Here is a 23,977-nt window from a genome sequence, read left to right as displayed (position 1 = left end):
CGCCCGCCCCTCCGGCCGCGGGACGCTCCGCCCACGGCCTCGTGGCGGGGCCTCCCCTCCCTCCGGGCGGGGCCTCGGGGAGGGAGACGGGCCGGAACCCGCGGGCGGCGCGCGCGGGGGCGGGCCGGACCCCTGTCGAGGGGGCGCGGGAGACCGGAAGCCCGCCACTCCCACTTCCGGCCTCGCGCCCGCGCCCGCGCCCAGCCCGGGGCTTTTCATGGTGAGCCGGGGCCCGGCGGGTTGGTGCCTTCCTTCCTTCAATCAGTCAATCAATCAATCAATCAATCAATCAATCGATCGATCCTAGTTCTGGAGCGCTTCCTGTTGTGCGCAGCACTGGGCTGAGCGCCCAGGCCCGCGGGGCAGGGAGGGACCGGCTCTCCATGTTGCCAACTTGGGCCTCCCAAGCGCTTGGTACAGTGCTTTGCACACAGTGAGCGCTCGATCAATGCGATTGATTGATTGATGGGGGAAATGGAGGAAGGAGTTTGGGGGGGATGGGGGAGGAAGCAAAGGGGTGGGGGGGGATGGGGGAATCAATCGATCGTATTTATTGAGCGCTTACTGTGTGCTTGGGGAGGGCAAGTTGGCAACATGGAGAAATAGGGGGTTGGGGGGCTGGGGGAGAAGCAGAGGAGGGCATGGGGGGGTGGGGGAAGCAGGGGAGGGGATTTGTACTTCCCAAGCGCTTAGTCCAGTGCTCTGCACACAGTAAGCGCTCAATAAATACGATCGATTGATTGAGAAGTAGAGGGGGGTGGGGGGGAAGGAGAGGTGGGGATTGGGTGGGGGGGATGGGGGAAGCAGAGAGGAGGGGGGTGGGTGGGGGGAATGGGGAGGAGTAGAGGAGGGGGTGGGGAGGGATCAATCAATCAATCGTATTTATTGAGCGCTTACTATGTGCAGAGCACTGTACTAAGCGCTTGGGAAGTACATATTGGCATCACATAGAGACAGTCCCTACCCAACAGTGGGCTCACAGTCTAAAAGGGGGAGACGGAGAACAGAACCAAACATACCAACAAAATAAAATAAGCAGGATAGAAATGTACAAGTAAAATAAATAAATAGAGTAATAAATATGTACAACCGTATATACATATATACAGGTGCTGTGGGGAAGGGAAGGAGGTAAGGCGGGGGGATGGAGAGGGGGACGAGGGGGAGAGGAAGGAAGGGGCTCAGTGTGGGAAGGCCTCCTGGAGGGAGGGGGAGAAACAGGAGGGGGTGGGGAGGGATGGGGAGAAACAGAGGAGGGGGTGGGGGTAATGGGGAGAAGTAGAGGAGGGGGTTGGGGGGGACTGGGGGAGAAGCAGAGGAGAGGGGGAGTAGAGGTGGGGATTGGGGGTGGCAAGTAGAGGGGGAGTTTCGGGGGGAAGCAGAGGAGACTGGCTTCCTGCAGATTTCAGTGAGTCCTCCACTTGGAATCTGAATAGAGGAAGAGAGGCTGATGTTAACGTTTTCACTCAAAGTCACACTTGGCTAATTGTCTCCATCCTATTTTTCCACAAAATGAGTGCTGCCGATCTTTGTTCTCACGAGATAAATCGAGGCATTTCCTGAGCTCCTGGCGTGTTCTGGAGAAGCAGTGTGGCCCAGTGGAAAGAGCCTGGGTTTGGGAGTCGGAGGTGGGGATTGGGGGGGTGGGAAGTAGAGGAGGGGGTGGGGGGGGGAGTGGAGAGGGGGGCCTGGCGGAGGCTGACCCGCGGAGCCTGCTGTTCCCCGGGGTGATGTCACCCCTCAGGTGGGCCCCCCAGCCCGGGCCCTCGCACCGGTCTGTCTGTCAATCCGCAGGATTTACTGAACGCTTCCTCCTCGCGGAGGGAGCGCTGGACTGGCCCCTTAGGCGAGCCGTCGTGGGTGTTAGTGGAGCGCTTACTACGCGCTCTTCAGGAGCGGACGGCCCCGCAGAGTTGGCGAGACTCGTCTCCTTTCTCAAGGAGCTTCCGTTCCGATTCCTCACCCTCCTGGGGGCCGTCGTCCCCATCCCCTCCCAACCCCCAGCTTGGGGTCGGGGGCTCTAGTCCGGCCCATCCCCAGCACCAGGACCCCCGTAAGAGGACCCCTGAGCCCGGTGTGGATGCTGAGGACGGGGAGCCCCATCAATTAGTCCCATTTACTGAGCTCTGTTATAGCATTGGTTAAGCACCTACTATGTGCCAGGCACTGTACTCAGCGCCGGGGTAGATGCAGGCTAATCGGGTTGGACACAGTCCTTGTCCCATGTAGGGCTCAGGGTCCAAATCCCCATTTCCCAAGTGAGGGGACCGAGGCCCAGAGAAGCAGAGTGACCGACCCAGGGTCACACAGCGGACAACTGATGGAGCGGAGATGAGAACCCAGGTCTTTCTGATTGGCAGGCCCGGGCTCTGCCCCCTATTCCACGCAGAGCACTGTGATAAATGCTCGGGAGAGTGGAATGACCCAAGTGGTGTGGGGCTGGGACGAGGGGGGGGATGAATAAAGGGAGCAAGTCAGGGCGACGCGGAAAGGAGGGCTTAGTCAAGGAAGGCTTTTTGGAGGAGATGGGATTTTACTACGCCTTTGAAGATCTCGCCACATTGCCTAGTAGAAAGGTTGGAGGGAAGACGAGAGAAGCAGCGTGGCTCGGTGGAAAGAGCCCAGGCTTTGGAGTTAGAGGTTATGGGTTCAAATCCCAGCTCCGCCAACTGTCAGCTGGGTGACTTTGGGCAAGTCACTTCACTTCTCTGGGCCTCAGTTACCTCATCTGTAAAAGGGGGATTAAAACTGTGAGCCCCCCGCGGGACAACGTTATCACCTTGTAACCTCCCCAGCGCTTAGAACGGTGCTTTGCACATAGTAAGCGCTTAACAAGTACCATCATTGTTATTATTATTAAGATAGAGAAGGAAAGCGGTGCGGTCTAGCGGAAAGAGCCCGGGCCCGGGAGTCCGAGGACTTGGGTTCTAAACCTCGCTCCGTCACATCTCTGCTGGGTGGCCCGGGAGTCCGAGGACTTGGGTTCTAAACCTCGCTCCGTCACATCTCTGCTGGGTGGCCCGGGAGTCCGAGGACTTGGGTTCTAAACCTCGCTCCGTCACGTCTCTGCTGGGTGACCTTGGGCTAGTCGCTTCGCTTCTCTGGGCCTCGGTTTCTTCATCTCTAAAATGGGGGTCCACCGTTCCGCTCCGGCTGGCGCCCAGAGGAACGAAGCGACTTGCCCAAGGCCCCACAGCAGACAAGTGGCGGGGCCGGGATTAGAACCCGGGTCCCCCCGACTCCCAGGCTGAGCGCTTTCCACTAGGCCATGCTGCTCTGTGCTGTTGGCCCCCAAGCCCTTCGTATAGTAGGCCCGCTCCTCTTACGACAGCCTTCTCACTGGGCCTCTATCTAGTCTATCTCGCCGCCGACCTCTCGCCCGCATCCTGCCTCTGGCCTGGAATTTCATTCACTCAATCAATCGTATTTATTGAGCGCTTACTGTGTGCAGAGCACTGTAGTAAGCGCTTGGGAAGTCCAAGTTGGCAACCTATAGAGACGGTCCCTACCCAACAGCGGGCTCACAGTCTAGAAGGGGGAGACGGATGGCAAAACAAAACTATTAACAAAATAAAATAAATAGAATAAATATGTACAAGTAAAATAAATAGATTAATAAATGCGTACAAACGTATACGTATATACAGGTGCTGTGGGGAGGGGATGGAGGTAAGGTTGGGGGGGAAAGGGAGAGGAAGGAGGGGCTCAGTGTGGGAAGGCCTCCTGGAGGAGGTGAGCTCTCAGTAGGCCCTTGAAGGGAGGAAGAGAGCTAGCTTGGCAGATGTGCGGAGGGAGGGCAAGTGAATGAAGGGAGCGGTTCGCGATGACGCCGACGGGAGAGGCGGAAGCTCTCCGTCCGGTGCCCTGCCCGCCGCGAGCGCTCAATAAATGCGCCCGAGCATGGGTGTGACCGTCCGCCCGCCCGCCCCCGTCCCCTCTTCTCCGGCAGGAAGAGATGTCGGGCGAGAGCGTGGTGAGTTCGGCGGTGCCGGCGGCCGCCCCGCGGACCACCCCCTTCAAGGGGACCGGCCCCAGCTCCAAGTACGTCAAGCTCAACGTGGGCGGGGCCCTCTACTACACCACCATGCAGACGCTCACCAAGCAGGACACCATGCTGAAGGCCATGTTCAGCGGTCGCATGGAGGTCCTCACCGACAGCGAAGGTAAAGCCGCCCCGGCCCCCGGCCCCCGTTTCTTTCCTCGGGGCTCCCCGCTAAGCGCTCGGCTTGCGACGTGCCAGGCGCCGTCCTGAGCGTCGGGCCGCAGTTTTAGACTGTGAGCCCACTGTTGGGTAGGGACTGTCTCTAGATGTTGCCAACTTGTACTTCCCAAGCGCTTAGTACAGTGCTTTGCACACAGTAAGCGCTCAATAAATACGATTGATGATGATGACGACGCGGTCCCCGTCCCTCACGGGGCCCGCCGTCTCCAGCCCCAGTTTATGGGCCAGGGAACCGCTCTGCACACAGTAAGCGCTCAATAAATACGATTGATGATGATGATGATCATCATCAATCGTATTTATTGAGTGCTTACTATGTGCAGAGCACTGTACTAAGCGCTTGGGAAGTACAAGTTGGCAACATATAGAGACAGTCCCTACCCAACAGTGGGCTCACAGTCTAAATGATGATGATGATGACGCGGTCCTCGTCCCTCACGGGGCCCGCTGTCTCCAGCCCCAGTTTGCAGGGCAGGGAACCAGAGAAGGGAAGCGACCGGCCCGAGGTCACACAGCAGACGGGCGGCGGAGCCAGGATGTGTACTTACTAACGTGCCAGGCACCGTTCTGAACGCGGGGGTAGCGACCGGATAATCAGGTTGGACACAGTCCCGATCCCCCGTGGGGATCACAGGCTTCATCCTCATTTTCCGGAAGAGGGAACCGAGGCCCGGAGAAGCCAAGTGACTTGCCCAAGGTCACACACCACGCAAGCGGGGGAGCCGGGAGGAGAACCCAGGTCTTTCTTCCCCCAGCTCTTGCCCCTCTGTTCTTCCCTCTGCACCCCCTCCCCCGAAATAGTAGTAATAATGGGAGGGTTTAGCACCGGGGTAGAGGAAAGATTGTGGGGTTGGACGTTGTCCCCGGCCTTCTCGGGGGATCCGGGCCAAAGGGGAGGGCAACCGGGTATCGATCCCCAATTTGCCGCGGAGAGGTGGCGGAGCCGGGATTAGAACCTGGGTTCCCCAACTCCCCAGCCGCTACGTCATGCCGCTTCCCTGTTTATGTCTGCCTCCCACGTGGGGAACTGAATAATTGGGATATCTGCTAATAATAATGGCATTTATTAATCGCTTACCACGTGCAAAGCACTGTTCTAAGCGCCGGGGAGGTTACAGTGTGATCAGTTTGTCCCATGCGGGGCTCACGGTCCTAATTCCCATTTTACACGTGAGGTCACTGAGGCACAGAGAAGTTAAATGACTTGCCCAGAATCACCCAGCTGACAAGTGGCGGAGCCGGGATTTGAACGCGTGGCCTCTGGCTCCAAAGCCCGGGCTCTTTTGAGGTAACTGAGGCCCAGAGAAGTTAAGTGACTTGCCCCGAATCACCCAGCTGACAAGTGGCGGAGCCAGGATTTGAACCCGTGACCTCTGGCTCCAAAGCCTGGGCTCTTTTGAGGTAACTGAGGCACAGAGAAGTTAAGTGACTTGCCCAGAATCACCCAGCTGATAAGTGGAGGAGCCGGGATTTGAACCCATTGCCTCTGACTCCAAAGCCCGGGCTCTTTGGAGGTAACTGAGGCCCAGAGAAGTTAAGTGACTTGCCCCAAATCACCCAACTGACAAGTGGTGGAGCCGGGATTTGAACCCATGGCCTCTGACTCCAAAGCCCGGGCTCTTTGGAGGTAACTGAGGCACAGAGACGTTAAGTGACTTGCCCCGAATCACCCAGCTGACAAGTGGCGGAGCCGGGATTTGAACCCGTGACCTCTGACTCCAAAGCCTGGGCTCTTTTGAGGTAACTGAGGCACAAAGAAGTTGTGACTTGCCCCAAATCACCCAGCTGACAAGTGGTGGAGCCGGGATTTGAACCCATTAACTCTGACTCCAAAGCCTGGGCTCTTTTGAGGTAACTGAGGCACAGAGAAGTTAAATGACTTGCCCAGAATCACCCAGCTGACAAGTGGCGGAGCGGGGATTTGAACCCGTGACCTCTGACTCCAAAGCCTGGGCTCTTTTGAGGTAACTGAGGCACAGAGAAGTTGTGACTTGCCCCGAATCACCCAGCTGACAAATGGCGGAGCCGGGATTTGAACCCATTAACTCTGACTCCAAAGCCCGGGCTCTTTGGAGGTAACTGAGGCCCAGGGAAGTTAAGTGACTTGCCCCGAATCACCCAGCTGACAAGTAGCAGAGCCGGGATTTGAACCCGTGACCTCTGACTCCAAAGCCCGGGCTCTTTTGAGGTAACTGAGGCCCAGAGAAGTTAAGTGACTTGCCCCGAATCACCCAGCTGACAAGTGGCGGAGCCGGGATTTGAACCCATTAACTCTGACTCATCATCATCATCATCAATCGTATTTATTGAGGGCGTACTGTGTGCAGAGCACTGTACTAAGCGCTTAGCACTGTACTGACTCCAAAGCCCATGCTCTCTCCACTGAGCCCCGCTGCTTTTCGACGTCGATGATGCATCAAGCGCTGTAGTAAGCGTCAGGGGAAGACGCGAGATCATCCAGTCATACCTGTATATATGTATATATGGTTGTACATATTTATTACTCTATTTATTTTACTTGTACATATCTATCCTATTTATTTTATTTTGTTGGTATGTTTGGTTTTGTTCTCTGTCTCCCCTTTTTAGACTGTGAGCCCACTGTTGGGTAGGGACTGTCTCTATATGTTGCCAACTTGTACTTCCCAAGCGCTTAGTACAGTGCTCTGCACATAGTAAGCGCTCAATCAATACGATTGATGATGATGATGATGATGATCCGGTCGGTCACGTGAGAGGCGGTAGGCCGGAAGCCCCTTGAGGGCCAGGAAAGAGTCCCCCCCACCCCCAAGCGCTTGGCACAGTGTCGCGGGCACCCGGGCGATGCCATCGGTCGACGGCAAGAGGGAAATAGTAGAAAATAGACGGTCCCTGCCCTCAGGAAGCTTGCGGTTAAGAGAAGCAGCACGGCCTGGGGGGAAGAGCCCGGCCCTGGAAGGTCCCGGGTTCTCATCCCACCTCTCGTCTGCTGTGTGACCTTGGGAAAGTCACTTCACTTCTCTGGGCCCCAGTTACCTCACCTGGAAAACGGGGACGGAGAGCGTGAGCCCCGCGTGGGACAGGGACTGGGTCCAACCCGATTTGCTTGTGCCCACCCCAGCGCTTAGTACAGTGCCTGGCACATAGGGAGCACCTAACAAGTACAATTATTATTCTTATCGTCATCGTCATTATTAAGGCGGGGCGGGGGGGGCGAAACGTCAGGAGAATTTGCAGAGGAGAAAATTGAGCGCTTACTGTGTGCAGAGCACTGTACTAAGCGCTTGGGAAGTACAAGTTGGCAACATAGAGAGACCCCTTCTAGGCTAGGGTTGCGCCTTCCCGGGACTTCCTCGCTCCCGCCTCCGGTTTGCACCCATTCCTCGGCTCCCGGGGAAGGTCCAGATCCTCACCCGCTCGGGGAGTTTTCTGGAAGTTTTTCCGAACAGCCAACTGGCCGCTCCTCTCCCAGAGGGAGAGCTCCCGGCCGTGAGGCGGCAGGTGCTCGCCCGCTGACGTCAGCCGGAGCCCAGCCAAGGGCACGGGCCGCCGGGCCGGGCGAGGAATTGGGGCAAGGAGGCCACAATCAATCAATCAATCAATCAATCGTATTTATTGAGCGCTTACTGTGTGCACAGCACTGTGCTAAGCGCTTGGGAAGTCCAAGTTGGCAACCTATAGAGACAGTTCCTACCCAACAGTGGGCTCACTCTTGATGGAGAGAGATGGCCCGGGAGCGGGCCCTACCTCCGGCCCGCAGAGAAGCAGCGTGGCTCAGTGGAAAGCGTACCGGCTTTGGAGTCGGAGGTCATGGGTTCAAATCCTGGCTCCGCCACCTGTCAGCTGTGTGACCTTGGGCAAGTCACTTCACTTCTCTGCGCCTCAGTTCCCTCATCTGGAAAATGGGGATTTGACTGTGACCCCCCCCCCCGCCCCGTGGGACAACCTGATCGCCTTGTAACCTCCCCAGCGCTTAGAACAGTGCTTTGCACATAGTAAGCACTTAATAAATCATCATCATCATCAATCGTATTTATTGAGCGCTTACTATGTGCAGAGCACTGTACTAAGCGCTTGGGAAGTACAAATTGGCAACATATAGAGACAGTCCCTGCCCAACAGTGGGCTCACAGTCTAAAAGGGGGAGACAGAGAACAAAACCAAACGTACTAACAAAATAAAATAAATAGAATAGATATGTACAAATAAAATAAATAAATAAATAGAGTAAAAAATATGTGCAAACATATATACATATATACAGGTGCTGTGGGGAAGGGAAGGAAGTAAGATGGGGGGATGGAGAGGGGGACGAGGGGGAGAGGAAGAAAGGGGCTCAGTGTGGGAAGGCCTCCTGGAGGAGGTGAGCTCTCAGCAGGGCCTTGAAGGGAGGAAGAGAGCGAGCTTGGCGGATGGGCAGAGGGATTGGGGGCATTCCAGGCCCGGGGGAGGACGGGGGCCGGGGGTCGATGGCGGGACAGGCGAGAGCGAGGTACGGGGAGGAGATCAGCGGTGGAGGAGCGGAGGGTGCGGGCCGGGCTGGAGAAGGACAGAAGGGAGGTGAGGTAGGAGGGGGCCAGGGGATGGACAGCCTGGAAGCCCAGGGTGAGGAGTTTCTGCCTGATGCACAGATTGATTGGTAAATAAACGCCATCACTAAAGAAGGCCGAGGAGGACGGTTTGGCAGGGGCCCCAGAGAGGCCCAGGCCTTGGCCGAGCTCCGTCTTGGCATTGGGACGCGCGTTCCCCGCTCCTGCGGTCAGGGGTGGGGGAACCAGGAGTCCCCAGTCACGGCCCCCTCTGACTGGCCTCCCGCTCGGATGTGGGGCTGGAGGTTGAGGCCGGACCAGAGTGTGTGACTGTGAGCCCACTGTTGGGTAGGGACCGTCTCTATATGTTGCCAACTTGGACTTCCCAAGCGCTTAGTACAGTGCCCTGCACACAGGAAGCGCTCAATAAATACGATCGATTGATTGGAAGGGGGGACTCTGCCACAGTTCCAGCCCCGACTGGATCCGTGAGGCTAAAGCGGGCACCGGGTCCGTGTTTCCGGCCCCTCTCCCGATCCCCCCGTCCATCGGCAAGAGGGGGGCCGGACTTCCACCCCCCCTCCATCCACCGTGGAACGGGAAGCGTTGTCCCCTCCGATTTGGGGGGCCGGGGGGGAACAGCATGATTGAAAGCAGAGCAGGAGACCCTCCGTGGGGGAAGTACAACAGAAGAGGTGGTCCCTCCCCCCGGGGAACTTACTTTCCATCAGCCGTATTTATTGAGCGCTTACCGCTACCGATAAAGGAGCAGCACGGCCTAGTGGGTAGAGCCCACGTCTGGGAGTCAGAAGGTCACGGGTTCTAATCTCGTCTGCCGTGTGACCTCGGGCTAGTCGCTTCAGTTCTCTGGGCCTCGGTTCCCTCCTCTGTAAAATGGGGATGGAGACTGTGAGCCCCGTGTGGGGCAGGGACCGCGTCCAGCCCGATTTCCTTGGATCCACCCCAGCGCTCAGTACGGTGCCTCTCACAGTAAGCATCATCATCATCAATCGTATTTATTGAGCGCTTACTATGTGCAGAGCACTGTACTGAGCGCTTGGGAAGTGCAAATTGGCAACATATAGAGACAGTCCCTACCCAACAGTGGGCTCACAGTCTAAAAGGGGGAGACAGAGAACAAAACCAAACATACTAACAAAATAAATAGAATAGATATGTACAAATAAAATAGAGTAATAAATATGTACAAATATATATACAGGTGCGGTTAAGCATTTAACAGACGCCGTAATTATTATTATTAGGTGGGATAGATCCTGCCCCTCCGGGGTCGAGATCGGGGGGCTTGGGGTGAACGGGAATCCTCTCCTTCCAGTTAAGGGCAGGATCGGCTCTCGTGGAAAGTCAAGAAGCGGCGACGTTTGCCGCGGCCTCCTTTTCCCTTATTTGTGCAAAAATCTGGCGCGCTCACCACAAGCATTTCCTGCCGGCATTCCTGGATTCCTGGGCCAGAGCCCAGAGGCCTGGAAAAGCAGGGCAGCCCGACGGCTGGACCCCGGGCCCGGGAGTCGGAGGGTCTGCCTTTCAACCCCAGCTCCGCCACTTGTCCGCTGCGGGGTCTTTTGCTTCTCTGGGCCTCGGTTTCCCCAACCGTCCAGTGGGGATCATTAAATCCCTGCGCTCCTTCCTATTTAAACTGCGAGCCCCACGTGGGACGGGGACCGTGCGTGGCCTGATTCACCCGTACCCACCCCAGCACTTAGGACAGATAGTAAGGGCTAGACTGTGAGCCCGCTGTCGGGTAGGGGACCGTCTCTATACGTTGCCAACTTGGACTTCCCAAGCGCTTAGTACAGTGCTCTGCACACAGTAAGCGCTCAATAAATACGATGGATTGATTGATTAAGTGCCAGAAAGAAGCGAATAAATACGATGGATTGATTGATTAAATGCCGGAAAGAAAAAGAAAGAAGCTCCCTCAGGCCAAAGTCCGGCCCCCACCCTGCCCTGGGGACCAAGGGCGAGTCACTTACCCTCTCTGGGCCTCGATTTCCTCTTCTGGAACATGGGCTGAGGCAGCTGTGCCCGCCCGCCCTCCCTCCCTCCGTCTTAGATGAAGAAGCCCAAGGGGAACAAGGCCCAGGACCCGTCCGAATATCTTGCGCTCGGTCCCGTACAATTTAGCCGAGGTCCCGTAAACGACCTTAATTAATCAAGCATGGTGGGGGCGGAGGGCCGTGCGGTGTCGTGGACGAGACCTGTACTAAGCGCTTGGGACAGTTCAGTGTCATCCATCAATTGGATTTATTGAGTTCTGACCGTGTGCCAAGCACTGTACGGAGCGCTCAGTCAATCAGGGTCATTTATTGTTCGCTTTCCGTGGCGGACTTTAATAGAAGTCGGTAGATTACAGATACGGACTTAACTGCTGCGGGGTGGGGAGAGGGGATCATCATCATCATCATCATCAATCGTATTGATTGAGCGCTGACTATGTGCAGAGCACTGTACTAAGCGCTTGGGAAGTACAAATTGGCAACACATAGAGACAATCCCTACCCAACCTTGGGCTCACGGTCTAAAAGGGGGAGACAGAGAACAAAACCGAACATACTGACAAAATGAAATAAATAGAATAGATATGGACAAGTCAGTTTGGCTTTGAAGGGAGGAAGAGATGGCGGCCGGAGGGAGGGCATTCCGGGGCAGAGGAGAAATGGCGTGATTAGGAGGGAGGGGAGGGGATCGAAAATCATCGATCGTATTTATTGAGCGCTTACTGTGTGCAGAGCACTGTACTAAGCGCTTGGGAAGTACAAGTTGGCAACATATAAAGTCCCTACCCAACAGTGGGCTCAGTCTAAAAGGGGGAAATCCTCTGGTACTTGAGTATTGGGTACTTGTTAAGTATTTGGTAAATCTTTCGGTGAGCCGGGTCTTTGTTAAGTGCTTACTATATACCTGGCACTCTACTAAGCGCTCGGGTAGATACAAGCTAATCAGGTTGGACACAGTCCCCGTCATCGTCATCATTAATCGTATTTATTGAGCGCTTACTGTGTGCAGAGCACTGGACTAAGCGCTTGGGAAGTACAAATTGGCAACACATAGAGACAGTCCCTACCCAACAGTGGGCCCGTCCAACGTAGGGCTCACGGTCTTCATCCCCGTTTTACAGATGAGGGAACCGAGGCACCCAAAAGTGAAGAGACTGGCCCGGGGTCACACAGCAGACGGGCGGCGGAGCCGGGATTAGAACCCGGGTCCTCCGATTCCCGGGCCTGGGCTCTCCCCACCGGGCCACGCTGCTGCTGCTTCTTGAGAAAAGAGTGTGTCTCCCTATGGCGCCGTGGTGGGGCTGGGGGAGTTTGGGGGGCTTCGGGGAGTCCGCCCGGTGGCCCCCCGGCTCGAAAAGGCTTGGAAGCGTGGCTCAGTGGAAAGAGCCCGGGCTTTGGAGTCAGAGGTCATGGGTTCAAATCCCTGCTCTGCCAATTGTCAGCTGTGTGACTTTGGAAAGTCATTTAACTTCTCTGGGCCTCAGTTACCTCACCTGTAAAACGGGGATTGCCTGTGAACCCCCTTGGGGGACAACCTGATCACCTTGTATCCTCCCCAGCGCTTAGAACAGTGCTTTGCCCATAGTAAGCGCTTAACAAATGCCATCGCTATTATAAGCTCGTTGTGGGCGGGAAATGGGTCTGTTTATCGCTGTACTGTATGTTCCCCAGCGCTCAGTAATAGTAATGATGTCATTTGTTAAGCGCTTACTACATGCAGAGCACTGTTCTGAGTGCTGGGGGGGGGGATACAAGGTGATCAAGTTGCCCCACGTGGGGCTCACAGTCAATCCCCATTTTACAGATGAGGTAACTGAGGCTCAGAGAAGTTAAGCGACTTGCCCAAGATCACACAGCCGTCATGCGGTGGAGTTGGGATCCGAACCCATGACCTCTGACCCCAAAGCCCGGGCTCTTTTCACCGAGCCACGCTGCTTCTCCAACACTGTTCTAAGCGCTGGGGAAGCGACAAGGTGATCGGGTTGTCCCACAGGGGGCTCACAGTCTTAATCCCCATTTTACAGGCGAGGGAACTGAGGCTCAGAGAAGTGACTTGCCCACGATCACACAGCAATGTGGCAGAGGCGGGATTCGAACCCATGACCTCTGACCCCAAAGCCCGTGCTCTCTTCGCCGAGCCACGCTGCTTCTCAAACACTGTTCTAAGTGCTGGGGAAGCTACAAGGTGATCGGGTTGTCCCACAGCGGGTTCACAGGCTTAATCCCCATTTTACAGGCGAGGGAACTGAGGCTCAGAGAAGTGACTTGCCCACGGTCACCCAGCAATGCGGCAGAGGCGGGATTCGAACCCATGACCTCTGACCCCAAAGCCCGGGCTCTCTTCGCCGAGCCACGCTGCTTCTCAAACACTGTTCTAAGTGCTGGGGAAGCTACAAGGTGATCGGGTTGTCCCACAGCGGATTCACAGGCTTAATCCCCATTTTACAGGCGAGGGAACTGAGGCTCAGAGAAGTGACTTGCCCACGGTCACACAGCAATGTGGCAGAGGCGGGATTCGAACCCATGACTTCTGACCCCAAAGCCCGGGCTCTTTTCACCGAGCCACGCTGCTTCTCCAACACTGTTCTAAGCGCTGGGGAAGCTACAAGGTGATCGGGTTGTCCCACAGGGGGCTCACAGTCTCAATCCCCATTTTACAGGCGAGGGAACTGAGGCTCAGAGAAGCGACTTGCCCACGGTCACACAGCAATGTGGCAGAGGCGGGATTCGAACCCATGACTTCTGACCCCAAAGCCCGGGCTCTTTTCACCGAGCCACGCTGCTTCTCCAACACTGTTCTAAGCGCTGGGGAAGCTACAAGGTGATCGGGTTGTCCCACAGGGGGCTCACAGTCTCAATCCCCATTTTACAGGCGAGGGAACTGAGGCTCAGAGAAGCGACTTGCCCATGGTCACACAGCAATGTGGCAGAGGTGGAATTCGAACCCATGACCTCTGACTCCAAAGCCCGTGCTCTAAGCGCTGGGGAAGCTACAAGGTGATCGGGTTGTCCCACAGGGGGCTCACAGTCTCAATCCCCATTTTACAGGCGAGGGAACTGAGGCTCAGAGAAGTGACTTGCCCACGGTCACCCAGCAATGCGGCAGAGGCGGGATTCGAACCCATGACCTCTGACCCCAAAGCCCGTGCTCTTTTCGCCGAGCCACACTGCTTCTCCAACACTGTTCTAAGCGCTGGGGAAGCTACAAGGTGATCGGGTTGTCCCACAGGGGGCTCACAGTCTCAATCCCCATTTTACAGGCGAGGGAACTGAGGCTCAGAGAAGTGACTTGCCCACGGTCACCCAGCAGTGTGGCAGAGGCGGGATTCGAACCCATGACCTCTGACCCCAAAGCCCGGGCTCTCTTCACTGAGCCATGCTGCTTCTCCAACACTGTTCTAAGCACTGGGGAAGCTACAAGGTGATCGGGTTGTCCCACAGGGGGCTCACAGGCTCAATCCCCATTTTACAGGCGAGGGAACTGAGGCTCAGAGAAGCGACTTGCCCACGGTCACCCAGCAGTGCGGCAGAGGCGGGATCCGAACCCATGACCTCCGACCCCAAAGCCCTCGTTCTTTCCACCGAGCCCACGCGCGTGAATCCGTGCGGCACTCCGCACGCCGTAAGCGCTCGATAAGCGCGACCGAGCGAGTGACCCTCCGTCGCGGATTTATTTCCGTTAGCGTCCGTCTCCCCCCCCAGACCGTAAGCCCGTGGGGGGGCAGGGATCGCGCCTGTTGTACCGTCCTCTGACGGGGCGACTGCCTCCCCTCAGGCTGGATCCTCATCGACCGCTGCGGCAAGCACTTCGGCACCGTCCTCAACTACCTGCGCGACGGGGCCGTCCCGCTGCCCGACAGCCGACGGGAGGTGGAGGAGCTGCTGGCCGAGGCCAAATACTACCTGGTCCAGGGCCTGGCCGAGGAGTGCCAGGCCGCCCTGCAGGTGGGCCCCTCGAACCCAGAACGGGGATCCGCGGCGGCGGGGGGTGGGGGGGACCGTGACGTGGGGCCGCAAGCCCGTAACCGCGCGGCGCCGGCGCCGCTTTGTCCCAACAGAACAAAGACGCGTACGAGCCGTTCTGCAGGGTGCCCGTCATCACGTCCTCCAAGGAGGAACAGAAGCTGATCGCGACGTCCAATAAGGTAGGCGGCGGTGCCCGCCTGCCAAGGCCTCCCTCTCACCCCGGCGCCGTCTCTTTTCCATCCTTTCAGTCTTTTAGACCGTGAGCCCGCTGTCGGGCAGGGACCGTCTCTATTTGTTGCCGATCTGTACTTCCCAAGCGCTTAGTACAGTGCTCTGCACACAGGAAGCGCTCAGTAAATACGATTGATGATGATGATCCCCTTTCTCGGGCGCTCACTGCGTGCCGAGCGCGGGGCTGGGCGCTGAGGAGAGGACGGTACGACGGCAGACGGGCGCGTTGCCCGCCCGTGGCCCGGGACGCCCTCCCTCCTCACAGCCGACAGACGACGACCCGCCCCGCCCTCAAAGCCTTATTAAAATAATAATAAGAATGGCATTTTTAAGCGCTTACTATGCGCGCAGCACCGTGTTAAGCGATGGGAAGGTTACAAGGTGATCAGGTTGGCCCACGGGGAGCTCACAGTCTTCACCACCGTTTTACAGCTGAGGGAACTGAGGCCTGGAGAAGTGAAGTGACTTGACCAGAGTCACACAGCCGACAGTCGGTGGAGCTGGGATTTGAACCCGTGACCTCTGACTCCAATGCCCGGGCTCTTTCCACCGAGCCAAGCTGCTATTAAAAGCACGCCTTCCCTCGTCTCTCACTCCCTTCTGCGTCGCCCTGCCTTGTTCCCTCTTTCATCCCCGCACCGCTGGGGTCCGGATCCGTCGTGTATCGATTTCTGTTCACTTCGACCTCCTCCTTACAGACTGTAAGCTCACTGTGGGCAGGGAATGGCGTCTACCAGCTCTGTCCTGCTGTCCTCTCCCAAGCGCTTCGTCCAGTGCTCTGCGGGTGGCAAGCGCTCAATAAATACGAATGAATGGAAGACTGATGGGTTGTGAGCCGCAGCGGGGCAGCCGGCTGTCTTCCCGCTGGACGACCCACTAAATAACCATTAATAATAACGGCATTTATTAAGCGCTTACTATGTGCAAAGCACTGCTCTAAGCGCTGGGGAGGTTGGTACAAGGTGATCAGGTGGTCCCACGGGGGGCTCACAATCTTAATCCCCGTTTTACAGATGAGGGAACTGAGGCCCAGAGAAGTGACTTGCCCAAAGTCACCCAGCTGACACTTGGCGGAGCCGGGATTCGAACCCATGACCTCTGACTCTAAAGCCCGGGCTCTTTCCACTGAGCCACGCTGCTTCCTAGGCACCAAGCACTGTTCTAAAGCGCTGGGGTAGAACCGTGTCAGGTTGGGCACGGTCCGTGCCCCTCGTGGGGCTTACGTGGCACGTACCGTGGCTCAGTGGAAAGAGCCCGGGCTTTGGAGTCAGAGGTCGTGGGTTCGAATCCCGGCTCCGCCACGTGTCTGCTGTGTGACCTTGGGCAAGTCACTTCACTTCTCTGAGCCTTGGTTCCCTCATCTGTAAAATGGGGATTAAGACTGTGAGCCCCCCATGGGATCACCTTGTAGCCTCCCCACCACTTAGAACAGTGCTTTGCACGTAGTAAGCGCTTAATAAATCCCATCGTTATTATAGAGAAGCAGCGTGGCTCAGTGGAAAGAGCATGGGCTTTGGAGTTAGAGGTCATGGGTTCAAATCCCCGCTCCGCCACGTGTCTGCTGTGTGACCTTGGACAAGTCACTTCACTTCTCTGAGCCTCAGTTCCCTCATCTGTAAAATGGGGATTAAGACTGTGAGCCCCCTGTGGGACAACCTGATCACCTTGTAACCTCCCCAGCGCTTAGAACAGTGCTTAGCACATAGTAAGCGCTTAATAAATCCCATCATTATTATAGAGAAGCAGCGTGGCTCAGTGGAAAGAGCCTGGGCTTTGGAGTCAGAGGTTGTGGGTTCAAATCCCCGCTCCGCCACGTGTCTGCTGTGTGACCTTGGGCAAGTCACTTCACTTCTCTGAGCCTCAGTTCCCTCATCTGTAAAATGGGGATTAAGACTGTGAGCCCCCCATGGGACAACCTTGTAACCTCCCCACCACTTAGAACAGTGCTTTGCACATAGTAAGCGTTTAATAAATCCCATCGTTATTATAGAGAAGCAGCGTGGCTCAGTGGAAAGAGCACGGGCTTTGGAGTCAGAGGTCATGGGTTCGAATCCCAGCTCCACCACGTGTCTGCTGTGTGACCTTGGGCAAGTCACTTGACTTCTCTGAGCCTCAGTTCCCTCATCTGTAAAATGGGGATTAAGACTGTGAGCCCCCCGTGGGACAACCTGATCACCTTGTAACCTCCCAGCGCTTAGAACAGTGCTTTGCACATAGTAAGCGCTTAATAAATCCCATCATTATTATAGAGAAGCAGCGTGGCTCAGTGGAAAGAGCCCAGGCTTTGGAGTCAGAGGTCATGGGTTCGAATCCCGGCTCCGCCACGTGTCTGCTGTGTGACCTTGGGTAAGTCACTTCACTTCTCTAAACCTCAGTTCCCTCATCTGTAAAATGGGGATTAAAACTGTGAGCCCCCTGTGGGACAACTTGATCCCACTATATCCCCCCCGCGCTTAGAACAGTGCTTTGCACCTAGTAAGCGCTTAACAAATGCCATCGCTATTATAATTATTACAAACTTGAGCCCCGCAGATGAGGGAACTGAGGCCCTGAGAAGCGGAGCGACTCGCCCCCGGTCACCCAGCGGACCCGGGGCAGAGCCGGGATTAGAACCCACGACCTCTGCTTCCCGGTCCCGGGCTCTCTCCAGCCTTTCGTCGTCGGATCGAAGGGTGGGGGGCTTCAGTCGATGCCCCACCAGCCGGGGGGGGAGAGATGGGGAATCCTGGTTTCTCTTGTCCCGGCGAGCAGGGCTCCCTAATTGTGCCCCTTTCTCTTCCCAGCCGGCGGTGAAATTGCTGTACAACCGAAGTAACAACAAATACTCGTACACCAGGTAGGGGCCGTCCCCGGGCGTCCGATCCGTGGCTCCGGGCGCTCAGTAGATAGCACTGACCACGGTTCTCTGGGCGCCGTCCGCATCCGGGGCTCCCCGTGGGTCGGGCCGGACTCCGGGCCGTGGGGAAGACCCCCGGCCCCGTCACGCCGGACCCCGAGTCCTCCCCCGCGGCGTCAGAGAAGCAGCGTGGCGTAGCGGCTAGGGCCCGGGAATCAGACGGTCACGAGTTCTAATCCCGCTTGTCCGCTGTGTGCCCTCGGGCAAGGCACTTCCCTTCCCTGGGCCTCGGTTCCCTCGTCTGTCAGACGGGGATTGAGACCGCGAGTCCCACGGGGGACCGGGACCGTGTCCGACCCGATTTGCTCGTCGCCGCCCCAGCGCTTAGGACAGTGTCCGGCACATAGTAAGCACTTAACAAATACCAATTATTACTATAATCTACGCCCGGATCCCGGGGCCGGTCGACACCCGCTCTGTCCGGCCCGTCGCTCGGCCCCCGATGGATCGACAAAACTCATAGGAAGGAAAATGGAGAATTCATAAAAAACCTTAAAATAATAAAAAAAAAATCTTTCAGGCAAAGAAAGAGAGGATGGGGTGGCAGTGACTGTAAGGTTGATGATAGCAAGAGACGCTGTAGCATCTCTGACCTAAGATAACTAAGAGAATCCGGGAATACTAAAGCTAATCTTGATATATCTGTTTCACAAAAATTAAAGCAGTAACCCGAGGTGATGATTCTAAAATAATTTGTAGGATTTTTTTCATTGAACTTCATATTCTAATTTTCCCTTAACATCAAATCTCCTTAACATTGGGGCTTCAAAGCCAAACTGCCTTAGTTTTTTTTTTTTTTTTTTAAAAAAAAAAAAACCTTTCTCCGTGAACTCATTTCACTTCTTCCTTAAGGGACCTTATTAAAATAAATATGGATTTTTCTAATAAAGTTCAAAAACATTTTCAGGGAGAAAATTGGTATTCATTATCTTCTGCTTTAGTATGAAGTTGTTCACATCAGAATAGTGATCTGATCACTCCTCCGCCGCTAATCTCCTCACCGTACCTCATTCTCGCCTGTCCCGCCATCGACCCCCGGCCCACGTCATCCCCCGGGCCCTGGAATGCCCCCATCCCTCTGCCCATCCGCCAAGCTCAGCTCTCTTCCTCCCTTCAAGGCCCTGCTGAGAGCTCACCTCCTCCAGGAGGCCTTCCCAGACTCGAGCCCTCTTCCTTCCTCTCCCCCTCGTCCCCCTCTCCATCCCCCCCATCTTACCTCCTTCCCTTCCCCACAGCACCTATATATATGTCTATATGTTTGTACATATTTATTACTCTATTGATTGATTGATTGATTGATTTTACTTGTACCTATCTATTCTATTTATTTCATTTTGTTAGTATCAATCAATCCATCAATCGTATTTATTGAGCGCTTCCTATGTGCAGAGCACTGGACTGAGCGCTTGGGAAGTCCAAATTGGCAACACGTAGAGACAGTCCCTACCCAACAGTGGGCTCACAGTCTGAAAGGGGGAGACAGAGAACGGAACCAAACATACCAACAAAACAAAATAAATAGGATAGAAATGTACAAGATAAATAAATAAATAAATAGAGTAATAAATATGTACAACCATAATAAAATAAATAGGATAGAAATGTACAAGATAAATAAATAAATAGAGTAATAAATATGTACAACCATAATAAAATAAAATAAATAGGATAGAAATGTACAAGATAAATAAATAAATAGAGTAATAAATATGTACAACCATAATAAAATAAAATAAATAGGATAGAAATAGGATAGGTTACAAGGTGATCAGGTTGTCCCACATGGGGCTCACCGTCTTAATCCCCATTCTACAGATGAGGCACCTGAGGCACAGAGCAGTTAAGTGACTTGCCCAAAGTCACACAGCTGACAGCAGACGTTAATAGTCAAGCAATAACGGATATGTACAATATAAATGGTATTTGCTGAGCGTTACCTCTGTGAATCAATGGTATTGAGCGCTTTCTTTGTGGAGAGACTGGACAAAGCGATTGGGCGAGGACAACCATAATAAAATAAAATAAATAGGATAGAAATGTGCAAGTAAGATAAATAAATAGAGTAATAAATATGTACAACCATAGTAGGTTTGGTTTTGTTCTCTGTCTCCCCCTTTTAGACTGTGAGCCCACTGTTGGGTAGGGACCGTCTCTAGATGTTGCCAATTTGGACTTCCAAAGCGCTTAGTCCAGTGCCCTGCACACAGTAAGCGCTCAATAAATACGATTGATGATGATGATGATGATCGACGGGCGCCGTCGGGGCGGGGGATGCCGACGCCCCCCCGCCCGCGCGCCCACCTCTCCGTCCTCCCGCAGCAACTCGGACGACAACATGCTGAAGAACATCGAGCTGTTCGACAAGCTGTCCCTGCGCTTCAACGGGAGGGTCCTGTTCATCAAGGACGTCATCGGCGACGAGATCTGCTGCTGGTCCTTCTACGGGCAGGGCCGCAAGATCGCCGAGGTCTGCTGCACCTCCATCGTCTACGCCACCGAGAAGAAGCAGACCAAGGTCAGGGCGCCGGGCGGGCGCCGTAGTGAGCGCTCGGGAGAGGGCAGGAGAACACCGGATAGACACGTTCCCTGTCCTTTACAACCTTCCCAAGCGCTTAGTACAGTGCTCCGCACACGGTAAGCGCTCAGTAAACACGACTGATGATGAGCTGGTGGCCCCGGGTGGCGGGAGCACTGTCTGGTCGCCCGAGTCCTCCAGTCAATCAATCAATCAATCGGATTTATTGAGCGCTTACTGTGTGCAGAGCACTGTACTAAGCGCTTGGGAAGTACAAATTGGCAGCACATAGAGACAGTCCCTACCCAACAGCGGGCTCACCAAGGGGAAGGGGGTGGCAGCCGATGGGGAGAAGCAGCGTGGCCCAGTGGGTAGAGCCCGGGCTCGGGAGTCAGGAGGACCTGGGTTCTAACCCCGGCTCCGCCGCGTGACCTCGGGCAAGTCGCTCCACTTCTCTGGGCCTCAGTCATCTCATCTGTGAGATGGGGATTAATCAATCAATCATTTATTGAGCGCTTACTGTGTGCAGAGCACTGTACTAAGCGCTTGGGAAGTCCAAGCTGGCAACATAGAGAGACGGTCCCTACCCAACAGCGGGCTCACAGTCTAGAAGGGGGTGACAGAGAACAAAACCAAACATGCTGACAAAATAAAATAAATAGAATAGATAGGTACAAGTAAAATAAATAGAGTAATAAGTAATTAAGACCGTGAGTCCCCTGTGGGACAGGGACTGTGTCCAACCCAATGTGCCTGCCTCCACCCCAGTGCTCAGTACAGTGCCTGGCACGTAGTAAGCGCTTAACAGACACCACGGTCATCGTTATTATCCTCGTTATCATTATGATGATTGCTTCCCCTGCCAGACCCGAGGAGCCAGGAGTCCCTGGTACCCCGGTCCGGTCTGCTAGATGCTTGGAATAATAACTCTGGTATCTGCGCCGGGCACTGTACTAAGCGCCGTGGGCCCCGGCGGGGAGGGGAGGGTGGCAGACACGAGACGGGAGGACACCGAGGGCGTAGTTGGGCAATCAGAAGAGGTAGGAATGGTCACCGAGACCCGTGGGGCTGGGGCTGGGGCGGGGAGGAGGGGGTGCCCCCGGTTTCGAAGCGTCCCCCCCCACCCTCCCCGCGGCTTCCAGGTGGAGTTCCCCGAAGCCCGGATCTACGAGGAGACCCTCAACATCCTGCTGTACGAGGCCCAGGACGGGCGCGGGCCGGACAACGCCCTCCTGGAGGCCACGGGCGGGGCGGCCGGACGCTCCCACCACCTGGACGAGGACGAGGAGCGCGAGCGCATCGAGCGCGTCCGCCGCATCCACATCAAGCGTCCCGACGACCGGGCCCACCTCCACCAGTGACCGGGACCGCGGCCCCCTCGGCCCCCGCTTCCCGCCGGCCCCCGACCCGCAAGTGCCTTCCGTCTCCCCCAAGCCCCCCGCCGGTGGGCGTCTCCCCGTCCCCTTCCGGCCCCCGTCCGGACTGGCCGGCTCCCGCCGTCGGCCGGTCGGTTGTAGCGCCCGGGCGCCCCGCCCTCGACCCCGTCCCCGTCCCCGAGCGTGATCTCGGCTTCCGGCCCCCCACGAGTCCCGGGGAGACCCTCCGTCCCCGGAGCTCTCCCTTCTGAAAATCCGAGGGCGGTTGTACGCCGATGGAGCCGGCCCGCCCCCCTCTCCTCTCTTTTTCTACCCTCTCCAGCTCTAGCGGGGTGGTGAGCCCATCACCTCACGGACATCGGTTTAACGGCCCAGAGACGTCCGGGGGTCCGGGGCCCCGGAAGCGACCGCCGTCGTTGGGAAGGAACGCGGGAGGTCGGCGGAGGAAATGCTGGGAGCGGAAGGTGTGACGAAAGGCGGGTGGGCGCCGGCGAGGGCAGGACCCTCCACGCCCGACGGGACGGGGGTCACCGAGCACCCGCTGGGGGCACTTGGGGAGTGTATGGCGGAACCAACGGGCGGGTTTCCCCGCCCACACGGAGCTTACGGTCGAGTCGAGGAGCCGGGCCTGAGACAAGTCTCACGTGGGAGGACGGCGCACCGGGACGGGGCCGTCTCTGAACTCAGAAGAGCGGCGAAGGCCCGGCCCGGGTCCGGACGGCGGCGGATCGGGGATTGGGAAGCGGCCATGGAAGAGCCGGAAGAGCGGTCGCCCCACCCACTCCGGGAAGAAGTCCGGTTGGCACAACTGCGTACTCGGCGGCACAACTTTGAGGGTCTGAGGATCCCCCGTGAGAGGGAGGGAACGACGCCTTTTAGAGAAACTCTGCCTGGACTTAAGGTCTTCGTTCCCACAGACTGTGGGGAGGGAGGGCGAGGGCTACCAAGGCCCCGGCACACCCAACACCCGCCGTAGGCCAGGGGGTCTCCAACAATCGGGGAGAGGGCCGGGCCTCACGAGACCGTGGCGTGGACGTCGCCAACGGGGCTGGCAGCAAGAGGCGTCCGAGCCGGGCCCGGGCTGGGAAACGGATGGTGGTCCCACCCCGCCAGAGCTGAGGAGAAGCGCTTCTTCTTGTCATTTCCCGTCTTACTTGGGTCGTCGTTTCCCGTCCGTCCGTCCGTCCGCCGGTGGCTCCCACGGCGCCTGTGGCCGGGGAGAGGCCGGCGGGCCATCCCGTCTCCGTTTCAATCCCACTCCAATAAACCGAAACGCCATCCGGAGAGCCCAGCGCGTGAGATTTCTGAGCGCTCGCCGCCCACCCGCAGCTCCGCACCCCGGCCCGGCAGAAGGCTGCCCCGGCCGCTTCGGGATCGGGGTGCCCGGCCTAGGTGGATTTGTAAAGCCCCCTTTCCCACCGAAGGCGGGGGGAGAGCCGCCGTCGGATATGAAGAGGGAGAGCGCTCCGGGCCAGAGGCAGGACGAAGAAGAAGAGGTCGGCGATGGGACAGACGAGATGGAGGCCTTCTCAGTGAGAAGGCGGGTGTTACGGGAGCGGAGCGTGCGGGCTGGGACGGAGAAGGAGAGCAGCAAGGAGAGGTAGGAGGGGGCCGGGGGATTGAGGGCTTGAAAGCGGGGGGTGAGGAGTTCCTGTCGGATGTAGAAGCGGAGTGAGAAAACACCTCCAGCCCGCCTAAACTCCTCTCATCTGCCCCCATTAATGCACCCACACATACACACCCCTCCGCATTCGCTGCAGGGCTCGGACAAGTGACCGCTTAAGCGACTCAGGTCTGAACCTGAGTCATTAAAGCAGGGCGGACCCAAGCCTTTCTGGGAGGGAGCCCGACCCGCGGCCTGCACGGTCCCCGGCTGGGATCTCCCCACAGGCTACGGGTAGGCCGGGTCGAGCCCACGCTGTGGCCGCGATCCCCTGCGGTGGGGCAACGGGATAATAATAATAATATTATTATTATTATTACGGGATGGCAGAAGAGAGCTGGGAGATTTGTTTCCCTGCCCACGGCGAGCTCAAGATGGACGTCGTAGGCTGCAGGGAGGGCAGTGGTATTGTCCCTACGGCGGGCACCGTCTCCACCCTACGGGAAGCCAGGCCTGACGCCTGGCACGGCCTCCGGCCACCCTGGGACACCTGGGGCCCCCGGACAGGACCTACTCATTTATACCAACGTCTAAACCGCAAGCTCCTTGCGGGCAGGAAACACCTCACCATATTGTCCTCTC

General features: G+C 56.6%; 1 protein-coding gene across 1 annotated transcript; it reads left to right on the top strand.

Moving 5' to 3' along the window:
- Positions 1-185: 185 nt before the first annotated feature.
- On the top strand, positions 186-23,016 carry KCTD10 (potassium channel tetramerization domain containing 10). Its single transcript, XM_038763435.1, has 7 exons — positions 186-220; positions 3,950-4,163; positions 14,524-14,693; positions 14,807-14,893; positions 17,729-17,781; positions 20,161-20,356; positions 21,499-23,016. The coding sequence occupies exons 1-7, from the start codon at positions 218-220 to the stop codon at positions 21,715-21,717; spliced, it is 942 nt and encodes a 313-aa protein (XP_038619363.1). The 5' UTR covers positions 186-217; the 3' UTR covers positions 21,718-23,016.
- Positions 23,017-23,977: the final 961 nt, after the last annotated feature.

This window comes from Tachyglossus aculeatus, chromosome 21 (genome assembly GCF_015852505.1).
Source record: "Tachyglossus aculeatus isolate mTacAcu1 chromosome 21, mTacAcu1.pri, whole genome shotgun sequence".
Lineage (NCBI taxonomy): Eukaryota > Metazoa > Chordata > Mammalia > Monotremata > Tachyglossidae > Tachyglossus > Tachyglossus aculeatus.
The sequence above is the reverse complement of the archived record's forward strand: the minus strand, read 5'-3'. Positions and strand labels throughout refer to the sequence as shown.